This window comes from Juglans microcarpa x Juglans regia, chromosome 2D (assembly GCF_004785595.1).
Source record: "Juglans microcarpa x Juglans regia isolate MS1-56 chromosome 2D, Jm3101_v1.0, whole genome shotgun sequence".
Taxonomy (NCBI): Eukaryota; Viridiplantae; Streptophyta; class Magnoliopsida; order Fagales; family Juglandaceae; genus Juglans; species Juglans microcarpa x Juglans regia.
Genome location: NC_054596.1, coordinates 3,539,363 through 3,553,308, shown reverse-complemented (window position 1 = coordinate 3,553,308; position 13,946 = coordinate 3,539,363). Strand labels below are relative to the sequence as shown.

At 35.8% G+C, this 13,946-nt stretch overlaps 2 protein-coding genes and 1 long non-coding RNA gene across 4 annotated transcripts in view; 2 read left to right on the top strand and 1 right to left on the bottom strand.

Annotated features, from left to right (window-relative positions):
• LOC121249138 (denticleless protein homolog) overlaps positions 1-1,009 on the top strand; it is a 4,688-nt gene extending 3,679 nt beyond the window's left edge. Inside the window, exons 16-17 of the mRNA XM_041147836.1 lie at positions 68-569; positions 656-1,009. Of these exons, the coding sequence (XP_041003770.1) occupies positions 68-445 (378 nt within the window). The 3' untranslated portion in view covers positions 446-569; positions 656-1,009. The remainder of the gene's footprint in view (positions 1-67; positions 570-655) is intronic.
• The window catches only part of LOC121249140, a 26,611-nt gene extending 16,986 nt beyond the window's left edge, over positions 1-9,625 (top strand). Inside the window, exon 3 of the long non-coding RNA XR_005937598.1 lies at positions 9,519-9,625. This is a non-coding gene — a long non-coding RNA (uncharacterized LOC121249140). The remainder of the gene's footprint in view (positions 1-9,518) is intronic.
• Positions 7,823-13,946, bottom strand: LOC121249136 (mitogen-activated protein kinase kinase 3). Of its 2 annotated transcripts, XM_041147834.1 has the most exons (12): positions 13,789-13,946; positions 13,667-13,704; positions 13,463-13,578; positions 13,060-13,317; positions 12,262-12,480; positions 12,007-12,144; positions 11,692-11,859; positions 11,389-11,502; positions 10,760-10,867; positions 9,672-9,763; positions 8,726-9,116; positions 7,823-8,076 (listed from the first exon to the last, which is right to left on the bottom strand). In XM_041147834.1, exons 3-11 carry the CDS (start codon positions 13,562-13,564, stop codon positions 8,747-8,749), a joined length of 1,569 nt encoding a protein of 522 aa, XP_041003768.1. In that variant the 5' UTR covers positions 13,565-13,578; positions 13,667-13,704; positions 13,789-13,946; the 3' UTR covers positions 7,823-8,076; positions 8,726-8,746. The 2 variants fall into 2 exon arrangements, with proteins under 2 accessions (XP_041003768.1, XP_041003769.1); XM_041147835.1 differs by lacking the exon at positions 13,667-13,704.

Sequence of the window (13,946 nt, the reverse complement as noted above, 5' to 3'; positions counted from 1 at the left end):
AAAAATCTATAGCAGTCTTTGTTCCCTTTAGTAATCCCTGTATCACAACTCTAAGTTAATGTGTTAGGTTCGCATGTGGAACACCCAGAACGGTATTTGCTCGAGCACAGGATCCCCCCCATCTTCCAATCGAAGGAGAGTAATGGCAATCCCTAGGGTGGAATGTAGAAAGCTTATGGTAAATGAACCAAGTTGTCCTAAAGAGGATCCAGACAGTTGGCTTCCTTCCAATGATGTATCACACCAAAATAACTCATCCTACACAATCATCATGCCCGAAATCAGCACTCCTGAGGGCCAGAAGAAAAGATTTTTCTCTGGTTCTGATTTAAATGAGGCATTTGAGAAAACCCCTGAAGCTACAGTGAAGAGCCCATCTTCTGTCTTGAACCCTCCTTCCTCTACAAAAAGAACAATCCGAGATTACTTTCATGCGGCTTCATAATTTGATGGTTTCTATTTTTGGGATAATTATCAGAGTTTTTATAGTGAAGTCTTCTTTAATTCGCTGCTGGATCAACGACTTGACGAACCGAGGAGCTGGTGCATCACTCTTTTCTCACATTATAGTAAGTACCTTTTTTCCTGAAAGCTTTGAGTTTCTAATATGGCTATTTCGAGGGAGAATTGTAACCTTTGCTTTTTATTTCTGCAGGGTTGCATCGGAAATTGCAAGCGAGAGATGCTGCAGGATTTTTTGACTATTATATCTCGTCAATTTTCCCTCAGGATTCAGGTCAACTAGGAATTGAACAAAAATATGCACCAGACGGGATAGATGTACATTCTTATAAAATACAAAGAGTTTTTGGAGTTATCAAAATCTATGTAGCTCATTCACATGCATGAATTTATCGTGTAAATTAGTTTTTTTTTTCAGGGAGTTAAACTCTGAGTTTGGAGGTGTGGCCTACAAATAATGGGTCTAACTATCTAAATCATGACTTTAGCCCAATATATACATATATAAAAATAATTGCAAGCGGTACTAAACTATTTTCTCGGTTCCTATTTCCGAGTTCCTCAACTCCCGCCTGCATCATCTTTCCTGTCGGAATTTCAATGCTAGCTTGTGGCCTTGTCATGTGATTGCTAATTGAACTCGATTACTGTTATTTCCAAATCTTGGGGGAAAATTTAGGGAGAAGATGAAAAATATCTTCCCATCCCATTCCCTATTTTATGATTCCCCATATTACTATTGTACATCATCAATCTTTTTCTTACATTCCTTTCGGACGGTTGATCTCGTGCGTTCCTCTTTCTCCACTCTTGGTTGTCCTCTTCAACGTTGCCCTTTGTCGCACCTGTTGCCACTATTGACAATGGTTTCTCTTCATCGACTTAAGTATATGTAAGTTATACTCATCTCTTGCACGATTTTACTCACTGAAGCTCCTTTCCCATAGCTTGATTTTGTCCTCTCTGATGCACGATTTTACACATCATCCCTCTCTCATGGCTGAATTTGATGCATATTGTTCTGTATAATTTTTACTTACCTTTGGATCTAATTTTGGCCATTGAAATATGTTTGCGATCCCTTGTCCTTGTGACAGTGCTTTTTTGGGTTTGGCATTTTGATTGGATCTGTTCTCAAAATCTGCCATGGCTTGTGTTTTGTGTTGCCTTTTCGACTTCGTGGAGCTATGCATCTTGATTTGCTTTTCTTTTTCAGAAGTGTGGTTAACATTGATTTAATTGTTTGTTGTTTGGGCATTTTATAATTTATTGCTCTAGGGTTTCTATGTTGGCTTAAAGAATCTCATATTTAATTTGGCGGTCTAAGACATTTTTCTTTTAGGTAATGTTTGAGGAAATTGTTTGTTATTGAGCTATTGTGAGCAATTTCGAAAACCAACTCTTAGTTGTTTGTTTTTGGACCTGTGTTGAGTTTGGACTTCTTGTTTGTTCCTGTTGTGAGCAATTTCAATCAATTAATGAATTTTTGGGCATTTTATTATTCATTGTTTTGTTGTTTCTATGTTGGCTTAAGGAATCTTATATTTGATTTGGTGGTCTGAGACATTTTTCTGAGAGGTGATGTTTGAGAAAATTGTTTGTTCTTGAGCTACTGTGAGCAATTTCAAAAATCAACTCTTAGTTGTTTGTCTTTGGACCCTATGCTGAGTTTGGACTTTTTGTTTGTTCTTGAGATGTTGTGAGCAATTTCAATAAATTAATAGATTTTTGGGCATTTTATTATTCACTGCTTGTTGGTTCTTTGTTGGCTTAAGGAATCCTATATTTGATTTGGTTAGGCATGGACCTGTGCTAATAAATAGAGCTTTCCATGATGTTGCAAGTTGTGCTTGCAGCATTTTATAGTATCATTATGCATATTGTTCTGATCTCCATAATCTATTCTTTTTCAACCCATGTTAACCTATACATAGCTTCCTACTAAACTGATTGAATGATTTTAAATCTACTAATTTAAATCTTTTGAGTGGAATTAGAAAGATGTTTTTTTTTTGGCTTAATTGATTAATTTTCTTTTGATTAGTATTGGAATTGGGTAAAATAAATTATAATGTGTTTGAGTTGATATTCATGGTTCGTTTTGCAACTATTCAGTTGGGTCGTGTTCTTTTCTTACGACTTGTGATTAGTTTGTGCATAGACTTGTGCTCAGTTGTGCATCATTATTAATTAGAAAAAATTGAACAATCTCAGGTAGCTTGCTACTTTCGCGACATGGACTTTCTTGCAGAATGTTGGTATTGGTTTGTTTAGAGCTATTTGGCCATGAACTTGTGATTAGTTTGTGCATCATTAGTAATTATTAATTACCATTATTATTTGTAGTGATGGTATATCTTGTCTTGTTGTTATATTGAATTCTACCCAATGCATTCGTATGCATTCATTTACTGTTTGATACTGATTTAGGCCTATTCTCCAGGGCTACATGTCTAGTGTAAGGCTGTGATGATGGGATGTAGGACTCTATGGGAGGGGGCCATGAGACAAGTGTTTTTAATGGGGCTCCATCGATTTGGCATGGTAATCCAAACCCGGATGACCACCAACTATTTTGTAGTCGTTTTCGTAAATGGCAACTGGGTTTTTTTGGTGTTGTAGCCATTATCTTAGTTGAACTTCTGTCTCACATAGGGCTGGGCTCTGACTCCGACGGAGTCGGAGTGCTCGTTTCCAACCTCCGACTCCGACAAGAGTCGGAGCCAAATTGGAGCTTTGACTCCGACTCCGATCAGAGGTCGGAGCTCCGATCTCCTCCGATCCGACATAAGATCGGAGCTCGACGTGTGCTCGACGTGACGCTCGAGCGGAACTCTTTCAGAGAGGTTCGCTCGACTTCTGCTCGACATGTTGCTCGAGCGAACCTCTCTGGAAGAGGTTTGCTCGACTTCTGCTCGACATGTCGCTCGAGCATAACTCTTCCAGAGATGTTCGCTCGACTTCCGCTCGACATGTCGCTCGAGCCAATGTTCAATACAACATGTGCTCGACTTGCGCTCGACACCTCGCTCGAGCGAAAGTGTACAGTAAAAAAAAATTTCAAAGTCGGAATCGGAGCTTCTTGGAGCTCCAACTCCGACTCCGACTTCGAATAGATATTTGGAGCTACTCCGAATTCCAATGACTCCGACGAAGTCGGAGTCGGAGTCAGAGCGGAAGTCGGACGGAGTCGAAATTTTCAGAATTTTGCACACCCCTAGTCTCACACATGATGTAATTTTGCAAACCATTATGAGCAACATTTAAAACACACAAGTGTTTAAGGAAGTGGATGAGAATGCTTTTATTTTCTATTTTGCAAATTGTTTACTATTGGATTTGAGTTCTCTAACCCCTCAGCTTTGATGATGAGAAATCCTCGTGGGGACATTTGGCACTTTGACACATACTTTCATGGTATAGTAACTCGGATGACCAATAAATAGTGGCAACCGATTGTTACACCCATGCGAGAGAGGGTGTCAAGTGTGGTCATATGTTATCATAGGATTCCTGAGCTGGCTACCAAACTCACTTGCAAATATTGTTCTTAATTGTCTAACATGTATACCAATTATTATGTGTTGAAGATCTTTTAGAGATGGATTCACAAAACTATGGAAATATATTCTTCACTAGCCTCTTGACTCAATAGCCTGAAATTCACTACATTTATGGTGGTCAAAGTGAACAATCTCCCATGACTTTAGATGACTCTCCACCCCCATCCCAAGTAGAGCCTTTCTCTAAAAAAAAAAATCAGTTAGGGGTCCAAACTTCACCCCGAAGAAGACAAGTTACAGGGAACGAACAAAAAACACGCCCAACTTTGAGAAAAAGTTAGTCAATACTTTAATGAGTATAAATAAAGTATAAATGAGCGGAGTATTGGGTCCTTAATACATCAGTGGTCTGCCATTCAAAAGACGACGAACAAATTTTGTGCTAAACTCGCCCGAGTTGAATGGTAGAATCAAAGTGGTATGATTGAGCAAGACAAGGTATAAACATCCACTTTTATATTATTGTTACACTTAATTATGATATTTATGCATTATGTTTCCTTTATCTTTAATAAGTGGTTAATTATTTGATTTTATGCTTGAATTGTAAGTTTGACAAAGCAAAGATCATGTACCAATCGCTTGAGAAAACGTCATTTCAGTTCGAGCATTGTTGGCAGCTGTTGAAGGACCAACTGAAATGGATTCAGCGTTGCACAAAAGACGAGATGAAGCGAAGGTCGACGATGTCCCCAACTTATTCGCATAGCTCAGTAGTTGCACTTGATTCACCTATGTATTCATTTGGTGGTACAGAAGTCGAGAATGTTATGAATAATAATGTCATTGAATTGGATAGGCTAATGGAAAGAAAAATTAAGAAATGAAAACGTAAGGCCCAAGGCAGGCCATCAGATGAGTTTGTGGAGCTGAGCAAGCGTAAGTATACTTTTCGAGAAGATGACATATGGTCGAGAAAGTGAGAGAAATAAAATTAGACAAGAGGATGAGAGACTGAGGTTGGAGGCGGAGAAACTAGAAATTGCCCGGTGGGAGAGAGAGGAGCGAGTAATGTTGCTCGATGTGAGTACGGTGCTTGGAGTTCAATAGGTATATTTCTAGCAACTTCAAAGGGAGATATTGGCGATACGCAATGCATTAGATAACTGATTTTGATATTTTTTGTAACAATTTATTTCCAGTATTCGGACATTTGTATAACTTGCTTGAGTGTTGAGACTGATATTGAGGGTTATTGTTAAATATTTGACACATTTGTTGTATTTTATAATTTGTACGTTAGTAAGTAATTATGATATGACATATGGCATGTGGTCATTGAATTTGAGTCTAATATGGATAGATGTTGCTTGATTACTTTCGACATTACAAATGTTTAAACTATTACAGATACTGAAAATATTACAGTAACAATTAGCATGTTCTTGAAGAAAATATATTTTTTGGAATGAAAATTGTGGAAACAGGAATACATAATCGCTAATAATGAGAAGATAAAAAATCCAATAGAAAATTCTATTCTATTGTTGGGAATAAATTTGTCATTGATGTTCAATTAAATATACTTGTAGCTGATGATGTGCCGAGCTGTCTCTAATCTCATGATGGCACTGAATGAAGTTGATAAATTCGCTTGTTGGATTGCGTGACAGTTATGAAATATCATCATTAACTTGATTATACTCCATGTTCGGACCCTGACTATCATCACGCTCGTTCTCAATGATCATATTATGTAGAATAACATATGCTTTCATTATATTTGTTAGCTCATTAACTTTGAAAATTCGGGATGGTCCATGAACAATTGCAAATCATTGTTAAAGTACATTGAATGCACACTCGACATCTTTTCTTGCGAATTCTTGTGTTGCGGTAAAATTTTTCTTCTTATTCCCTTGGAGTGATGAAATCGTCTTCACAAACGTTGACCATTTGGAATAAATACCATCTGCAACGTAGTACCCCATAGTGTAGTCGTTGCTATTGATTGTGTAATTGACTAGAGGAGCACGCCATTGAGCAAGTTCCGTGAAAATAAAAGATATCTCTAACACATTAATATCATTGTGTGAACCAGACATACAAAAAAATGCATGTCATATCCAAAGATTATAAGAAACAACTGGTTCTAAAATAATAATTGGTTCACGGATGTGGTCGAAGTACATACATTTCCAGGCAGCGAGACAATTTTTTCACTTCCAATGCATGCAATCAATGCTTTCCAGCATTCTTGAGAATTCACGTTTTTCATCAACCGCAAATAATAGAGCAATATCATTAGCATTTGGAGACAACAAATATTCATATGAAAAAACAGTTACGATTATCTTGCAGAATTTTTTAAGGCTCTCCATTGCGATGCTTTCTCCAATATATATGTCCATCCATAAAATCTCCAACAATTCCATATGCCAGCATTCTAAGTGTTGCGGTTATCTTTTGCATATAAGATAAACCGAGTCTTCCAGTATTATATTTTCTCTGGACGAAGTATGGCTTGTACATTCTAAGTGTTGCGATTATCTTTTGCATAGAAGATAAACCGAGTCTTCTGGTATTATATTTTCTCTGGACGAAGTATGGTTCGTAAGCCTCGATTTCATTTAGAATACGGAGAAATAGGAGACGACTCATTCGAAATAGATTCGAGTGATATTCTGGATTTTCTGCGAAATAGTCGCGAAAAAGGCGCTCGTGCCCTTGAATATAATCACGTCGAATAAACTTATGGTGTTGGCGATTGCCACGATGCCTCAATGACTCTCCATCGGCTTTAGCATTAAGAACAACATCCAACTCATCTTTAGAGGATAAGTATGTGAGCAATTTGTGAAAGAAGGAACGAGCCATTTGATGAAGGGAGTTGGAGATGAGGGGGGAATGTTGAATTTTGATTCTTAGATCAAATGAAACTTGGGTTTCTGAGAATGTGAATGCAACAAAAGGCGTATTTATAAACGAAAAAATTATCGTTACATATAGGACAAAAAATGTTACTGTTGGAGAAAAGACAAAAAAAATTACCGTTGGAGAAAGGACAAAGCATGTTACCGTTAGAGGCAGGAATTCAAAATGTTACCATTGGAGAAAAGATAAAAAATTTTATCATTAATACGCGGATAGGTATTACCGTTAGAGAAATTGAAAAAAATATTACCAATATATGAAAATGAAAAAAATGTTACCGTTAGACAAATGCAAATAAAATATTACTCAAGTATATGCAAACCAAATCAAATTAGAAAATACCATCGTGTTGGAAATTACACATTAAAAAAAAATATTACTTTTAATACTGATGTTGGATTGAAAAAAATATTGTATTTGGAAAAAAAAAATTTGTATAAGTATTTATAAAATTATTAGAATATGATATTTGAAAAGAAGATAATAAGACAAAAGAGTTGGTAGTTAAGAATGGAAATAGAAGTGAGAGAAAAAAGTAATAAAAAAAGAATACAAGAAACTTATTTTAATAGAATAGAGAAAAGATAGGATATGAGATGTAAAAAGTTTTTTGAAGATTAGTAAAATTTAGGATAAAATTATAGGGAGTGTCATTTTTAACTAAAATTTAGGAAAATAGATGGAAATGCTATGATACATCCAGACCAATTGGTTTAAGCTAGAAACATCTGAAGCTAAAGACCTTGCATCAATAAGCCGTTCTAATAAAGGCCGAAGGATACAACAAAAGCCGAAACAATTATTACAATAATGTTAATGGTACATAAAAAGTTCCCCAGATGAACAGGAAATTAGAAAAGATGTGGAGACGAATTTTTCACAACTGTAATAATGTCAATGATACATAAAAAGGTTTGTCCAGATGAACAGAAAATTAGGAAAGCTTTGGAGATATATATATTTTTTTACAACGTTCAAGGATACAATTGAAAATTTACCGATGGAATAATTACATTGGCTGTATACATGCTTCCACTTTAACACTGCCAATCGAAATAAACGTAAATTCTGTGACCTAGTAATACATTTTCATAATTATTCGTTCCTATAAAGCGGGGTCACAGAAACAAGAGAAGAGTTTGTTAGTTTGACTTTGCCGGAGCCACAGTTGAAATATCTGTCAACAAAATATAAGTTTCATGTGAGTTGTACTCGAAGAACAAAATTGCATATCAAGAGAATGCAAAGTCAAATGCAATTTTCAAATTCGAGTAGAACAGAAGTCCCAAACCAATTCCATCTGAAATTAAAAGTATTCAAATTTTTGAAAAGGGACTTGGTGAGAATTGAACCCATCGAAAGCCATTTGAGGTGCAGCGATGATGCAGCAAACAGTTTTTTTTTTTTTTTTGATTGGTAAATAAAATTTTATTGATCAGAATAGGCAAAGCTCAAGTACATGGATCATATACAAGAGCAACGCCTAGGAGTAATGTTCTAGTGATACAAGAAATTCATGATAGCAGCAAACAATTATCACTACTGATTATCGTTAAACAAATATTTGCTCCATGCCTAAACACCATGAACACAAACCAGTTTCAGTCTAGAGAACGCATTTCCCATTTGGCAGCTAGCAATATACAGAGACAGATACAACATGCTGAAATCGTTTGTAATAATTGCATATTACTCCTTAACCAAGATAATTTTCTAAAAAGAAATACCTTCACATTCAAAATAATTTAAAACTAGCAATAGCTACAGTATTGTAGAAACACTTTCAAAAAATCAATAAAGTGTTAACAAATGCCGAATCTACTGACCTGGGAGGAAGATCTTCACTGTTAGTTTTCTCTACTGGATATATACAGCTCCTGCTTAGCTATGAAGTAATGGCCAATGAGATTACTTGGTTCCACAATTAATTGTTCTTGGAACGTTCCCATTCGCTTGCTAGATAAATCAACAGAAAGATCTTTAAAATTTGGCAAACCCTCTACTTGTATGCCATCTCCACAAATAAGAAACTGATTCCCAACAATGAAGGATCCGGATACCCTAATGGCAACTCCATCTTGCCCATGAGCACGGCACTGAAGTTTTTCCACGACATGCACGAGTTTTTCAGGAGGCCAGTCACCTGCTAATGTAGTCCGGATACTTGAAAGAGTTGTAAAGATATCATTTGGACCAACAGAGTTCTTCCCAGAGAAACTAGAAGGATAAAAGATCACATTACTGGCACTACAAGTGTTACTTATCAACAAAAACAAAAGTAGTGGGCATGAAATGGGAAAAACATACTACACTGCCAGTTTCTCCTTTTTTAAAGTTTAAAAATGACTTTCGACAAAACTACCCACCCCAGAGAGAGAGAGATTTTATCTGTTGTGTGACATTTATGCAATTATTCCGCTGTTCTATAAAATAGATATCCAAAAAAAAGCTAGCTGTTGTTCTTCTTCAGTTAGCTGTGAGACATTCTATATGTTTTTTTTACCGATAAAAAAAATTACATGTTTCTTTCCTATTGCGATTAAATTTTGCAGATGGTATTTTTTTGGCAAAAAGGTGGAACAATTAATCTTCAACACTAAAGATTCCATTGATATTTAGTTGAAAGATGTATGAAGCTCCTTTCTGAAGAAGTTTGAGTAGACAGACAATGTTTGATCAATTTAAACCTTTCACCTTTCAGAATTAGAATTTTCTTCTAGAAAAATTAAAAAAAAAAAAAAAGTAAAATGTTGTTGCGGCATAGTTCAGCACCTAAAAGTTGAACCTTCTTTATATAAGGTCTTAATATGCTGCCACTGTTCATCAGGTCCATCAAAGAGTAGGTAATAATGTATCGTCAGCATCTGATTAGAATCACAAAGAGCTTGATCAGTATCCATGATGCATATGCACATATGATTACTTCTCATGCAGGTCTGCAACCATATCAAAACATTTTATTGGCACAACCTAACATGTCCACATATAGAATTTAGGTTGATTAAATGATAATGGAAGGCCCAATATTTGTGTCATTGTAATGATGGAGACTGATCGAAAAACATGTTACAGAAAAATTCAATGCAAATTAAACTATTGCATCTAATCTGAATTTGCTAAATTTAAAATAGGAAAATCCCTAAAAAGGATCACCCAGTGTGTACGTTTTAAGATTTTTTTTTCCTAAAGGGGATGTTTGGAAAAGTTTTTCATCTCATCCCATTTCATCTCGTTTTATTTCTTTCCCAAACATCATTCAAACACAAATAATTTCAAACTAATCATTACAACTTTCCCAAACTTTCAAATAAAAAACAAAAAACAATTCAATTTTTTCAAATCTCAACAAAAAAAATATTAAAAAAATATATTCTAACAAAATTTTTATTTTATAATATTTTTTATTCAACTTTTTCTCTCTCCTTTTCCAAAAGCCAATAAATACTTAACTCAAACTATCTCACTACTATTCACAAACCATCTTACTACTATTCACAAAATCCTCATCTCATCTCATTCCCTAAGCATCCCCTTAGGTGTAGGTTCTTAGATACTATGCAAGTGAAAACTAAAACTTGAATTTTGGGTGCAATATTAAGGTCAGAAGATGCTGGCCTCCATTTTTGCAATTAAAGCAGGAATATAGAAGTTTCGTTGTCTGAAAGTTAATATGTACAAGCATAATAGCCTGATTCGCACACAACAACCTCGTTCATAATTAATTAACTTCCTCATATTGACCCAATGTTATTGGATTACATTTTTCTTAAAAACCCATGAATACCTATCTCACATTGACAATTATTATTGTGTAAGCACACTTAGTGGGTGATATAGAAGTAAAAGTTTACTGTACTTACATCTGCCAAATCCTTCATTCTTTGCGTTGGATCAAAAACGCTTTGGACAAATTCTGCTAAATCTACTTCAGCATGATCATACTTTGTCATAAAAGGGTGTGAAAGTAGCTGCAATTCAAGAATATTAATTAACAGTGTAAGTTTAAGCTACCTATAAAAAAAAAAAAGTGTAAGTTGAAGCATCATATCGACATTTAATGAAGTACATCAAAAATGAACTGATCTACTACATTGACCAGAGGAATTGCATTTGACAATGATAAAGTAGATAATTTCTCTAATGACACATTAAAAAGGCAAGGATGATAAGTGGAGGAATAATTAAAAAAAGGAGAAATGGAAATCCACTGTAATAACTTAGAACTAAATGTCTACACAAGTAGTTACATGCTCCAAGTGGAGGCAGCACAAAAGGCATCTGTTTATAGTGATTTTGAAAATTTAAAGAAGTTTGTTGAGTTAATCATCGCATATTTTCCACAATTCAGTTTTTTCTTTTAAATTCAGGCACTAAAATCTTCTTTTATGCTTAGATGAGGGAAATCAAAACCATGGATTTATACTCCATTATCATTGAGCACAGCTTTTATCATGTTCCATATTGCAGCTAACTTCTGCCATTTACTCACCTGCTCTGCTGTGGGCCTAGCATCCGCATCCTTCTGCAAGCAAGCATTGATAAATGAGCAGAACTCTGGTGAAAAATTTAATTTTGATGGTGACGGTGACGGGTCCTCCAAGATCTGCCAAACCGAGAAACTTTTAGCTGCTAGACAAAGGCATGAAATGTGGGCAATAGGATCCATATGAATACATATATCCCTAACATCTATAAATGGGAGCACAACTTCCTCATTCTTGATGGCTAAGAGAATTAGACCACTGAAATAGCATTTTGGTTACATGATTTTGAATGGGTATTGGCATGTCACCTGTAACATAAGATTGACAGGTCCTTCATTGGCTGAATATGGGAATTCTCCTGTACCACATTCGAATAGAGCAAGACCAAGGCTCCAAATATCGGCTGGATACGAATAACTCTCATTTCGAATTCGCTCAGGTGACATGTATGTAACAGTTCCAACAAAAGTAGCACACTGGCAAATTAAATTCAGAGATTAGTAACGACTCTAAAGCTCAATAATCATCTTCAGTGTAAACTCAACATGCATTAACAAGAAAGCAGCATATGAAAATAAAACCAGTACTTATGTTACTAGATTCATCAAGAATGTATAACTAACCATTGCCATTGAATTCTCTAAACCAGCACTTATGCCAAAGTCAGTTATTTTTGGCTCCCCCTTCAGATTCACAAGCAAATTTGCTGGCTTGATGTCTCTGTGAACTAAATGTCTAATTCCATGCAAGTAGTTTAACCCCTTCCAGGATGAAAAACACAATTTTAGTAAACAAGAATGTATCAGGTTCATACTAGATGTCAATCAGAATCCTCCATATGGAGGAAAATCCATCTGAAACTGAAAAGATATTCTTACGTTAAGGAGCTTCTGAAACATAGATGAAAGGACAGGTTCAGGTATTCTTTTCTGCAATCTTAAGATATCTGCCAAAGACCCTCCGTCCATGTATTCCAGAGCTATGCTTATTTGCCCAGAGTCTGGAGTATAAAATGCCCCGTGGAATTCTACGAGACCCTGATAGCAAGGAGCTTCGCACAATGTCCGTATCTCAGTGAGAAGTTGCTGCCTTTTCTCCTGGCACGCACAAGTGAAAACTTATGTAAAACAATATGACAAGTGAATAGGAATATAATTAGTTCCTTTCAATACACTTTAGGAGCGAAATAATGTAATTCTATAGTAGAGGCGCCTAAGTTGCTATCATAATCCAGAATGGTAGGACGTGTTTAATGGTTTTTTGAGTCATATACGATACTGCCTATTCATACACAACAGGGCATGCAACATATGCAAACTTGTTGAGGCACCAAGTGCAAACCAACTTCAGATACTTTTAAAGAGTGTAGACTAAGCAAAGAATGCTTCTCTAAATTTCCTCCTTCACGACATTATTTAAACACCAGAAGAGCAGGCCAAAACTGACCTTAGTTTTAATGCACACTTCACAAGCATTTCATTTACAATCAAGAATCCAATTTCACCAAATGGGAAAGTTAAATAATAAGAAACATGACCTCTTGACCTCCTCGGATTGAGATAAATATGTAAACCACTTGATCTATTTCTTTAAATCTTAGTGCATGGGAAAGCAAGTCAAACTCTCACAGCATTATATTCTAAAAGAAAGTAAGACTTGGCAGGCTAGCAATATACCTTCTCAAAGATATTGATCTTCTTCAAGGCTAAAATCCTATGACTAGGAATATGTATAGCTCTCTGAACAACACTGCTTGCTCCACTACCTATGGCTCCAAATATCCTCATCTCATGTGAAGCACACCGGTACGTCTTCTCACTTCTGTCTGTCTCGTCCACCAGCGGCCAAGACGTGCACTTTTGCAACCCCAGCTCGTTAATGTTGTACACTCCATAGGATCTACTCAATAAATTAACAGTCCCACCGTCCGATAGCTGCACAAAAAAATAATAATAATAACAATAACAATTTTTTTGATAAATAATAATAATAATAATAATAATAATAATAATAATAACAACAATTTAGTGTTCCATTTTCCATAATCTCGATTTCCGACTCCAATGCAATAAAGATTACCGTATAAGAATCACAAGGGTCCAACGTCGAGCCGGGTGAGAAGCCCTTTTCGGCATCAAACAATGGCGCAAGCTTTTTTCTTAGTTCCTCCAATCCAGCCATAAATGGTTTCGCTACTGTAATTCATCAAATTAAAACCCAAAATTACCTTATTTTTGGCTTAAAATCAATTCAATTTACTGGAAAAAATAACCTAGATTATACCTCTTGGCTCTTAAAGCTTGTAATAAGCAGGTAATAACCTAGTATTTGAACCAATGCGAAAAAGAGATTCAAACGGAGAGGAAATAGCAATGGAAAGCGAGTTAATGGGGGAAGACACTTACAAGTGAAGAAACACTGGAACTCCTCAATTCTCACGGATTTTCAATTTTGGTGTGCTTCAAATCCTAGGCCAACCAGACCATGGTTTCGTTGCGTTTAGGGTCTCTGCAGCATTGGCATGACACACAAATCATGTAGCGCCACGAATCTGAATTTTGCG

What these genes read in the sequence shown, in the direction of transcription:
- LOC121249136 (XM_041147834.1), bottom strand. Translation starts at nt 13,564, where the DNA reads ATGGCTGGATTGGAGGAACTAAGAAAAAAGCTTGCGCCATTGTTTGAT. An exon ending in CTAGGCCCACAGCAGAGCAG is followed by an intron (nt 10,868 to 11,388) that starts GTGAGTAAATGG and finishes CTTGAATTGCAG; the next exon opens with CTACTTTCACACCCTTTTAT. An exon ending in GAATGAAGGATTTGGCAGAT is followed by an intron (nt 9,764 to 10,759) that starts GTAAGTACAGTA and finishes GATTCTAATCAG; the next exon opens with ATGCTGACGATACATTATTA.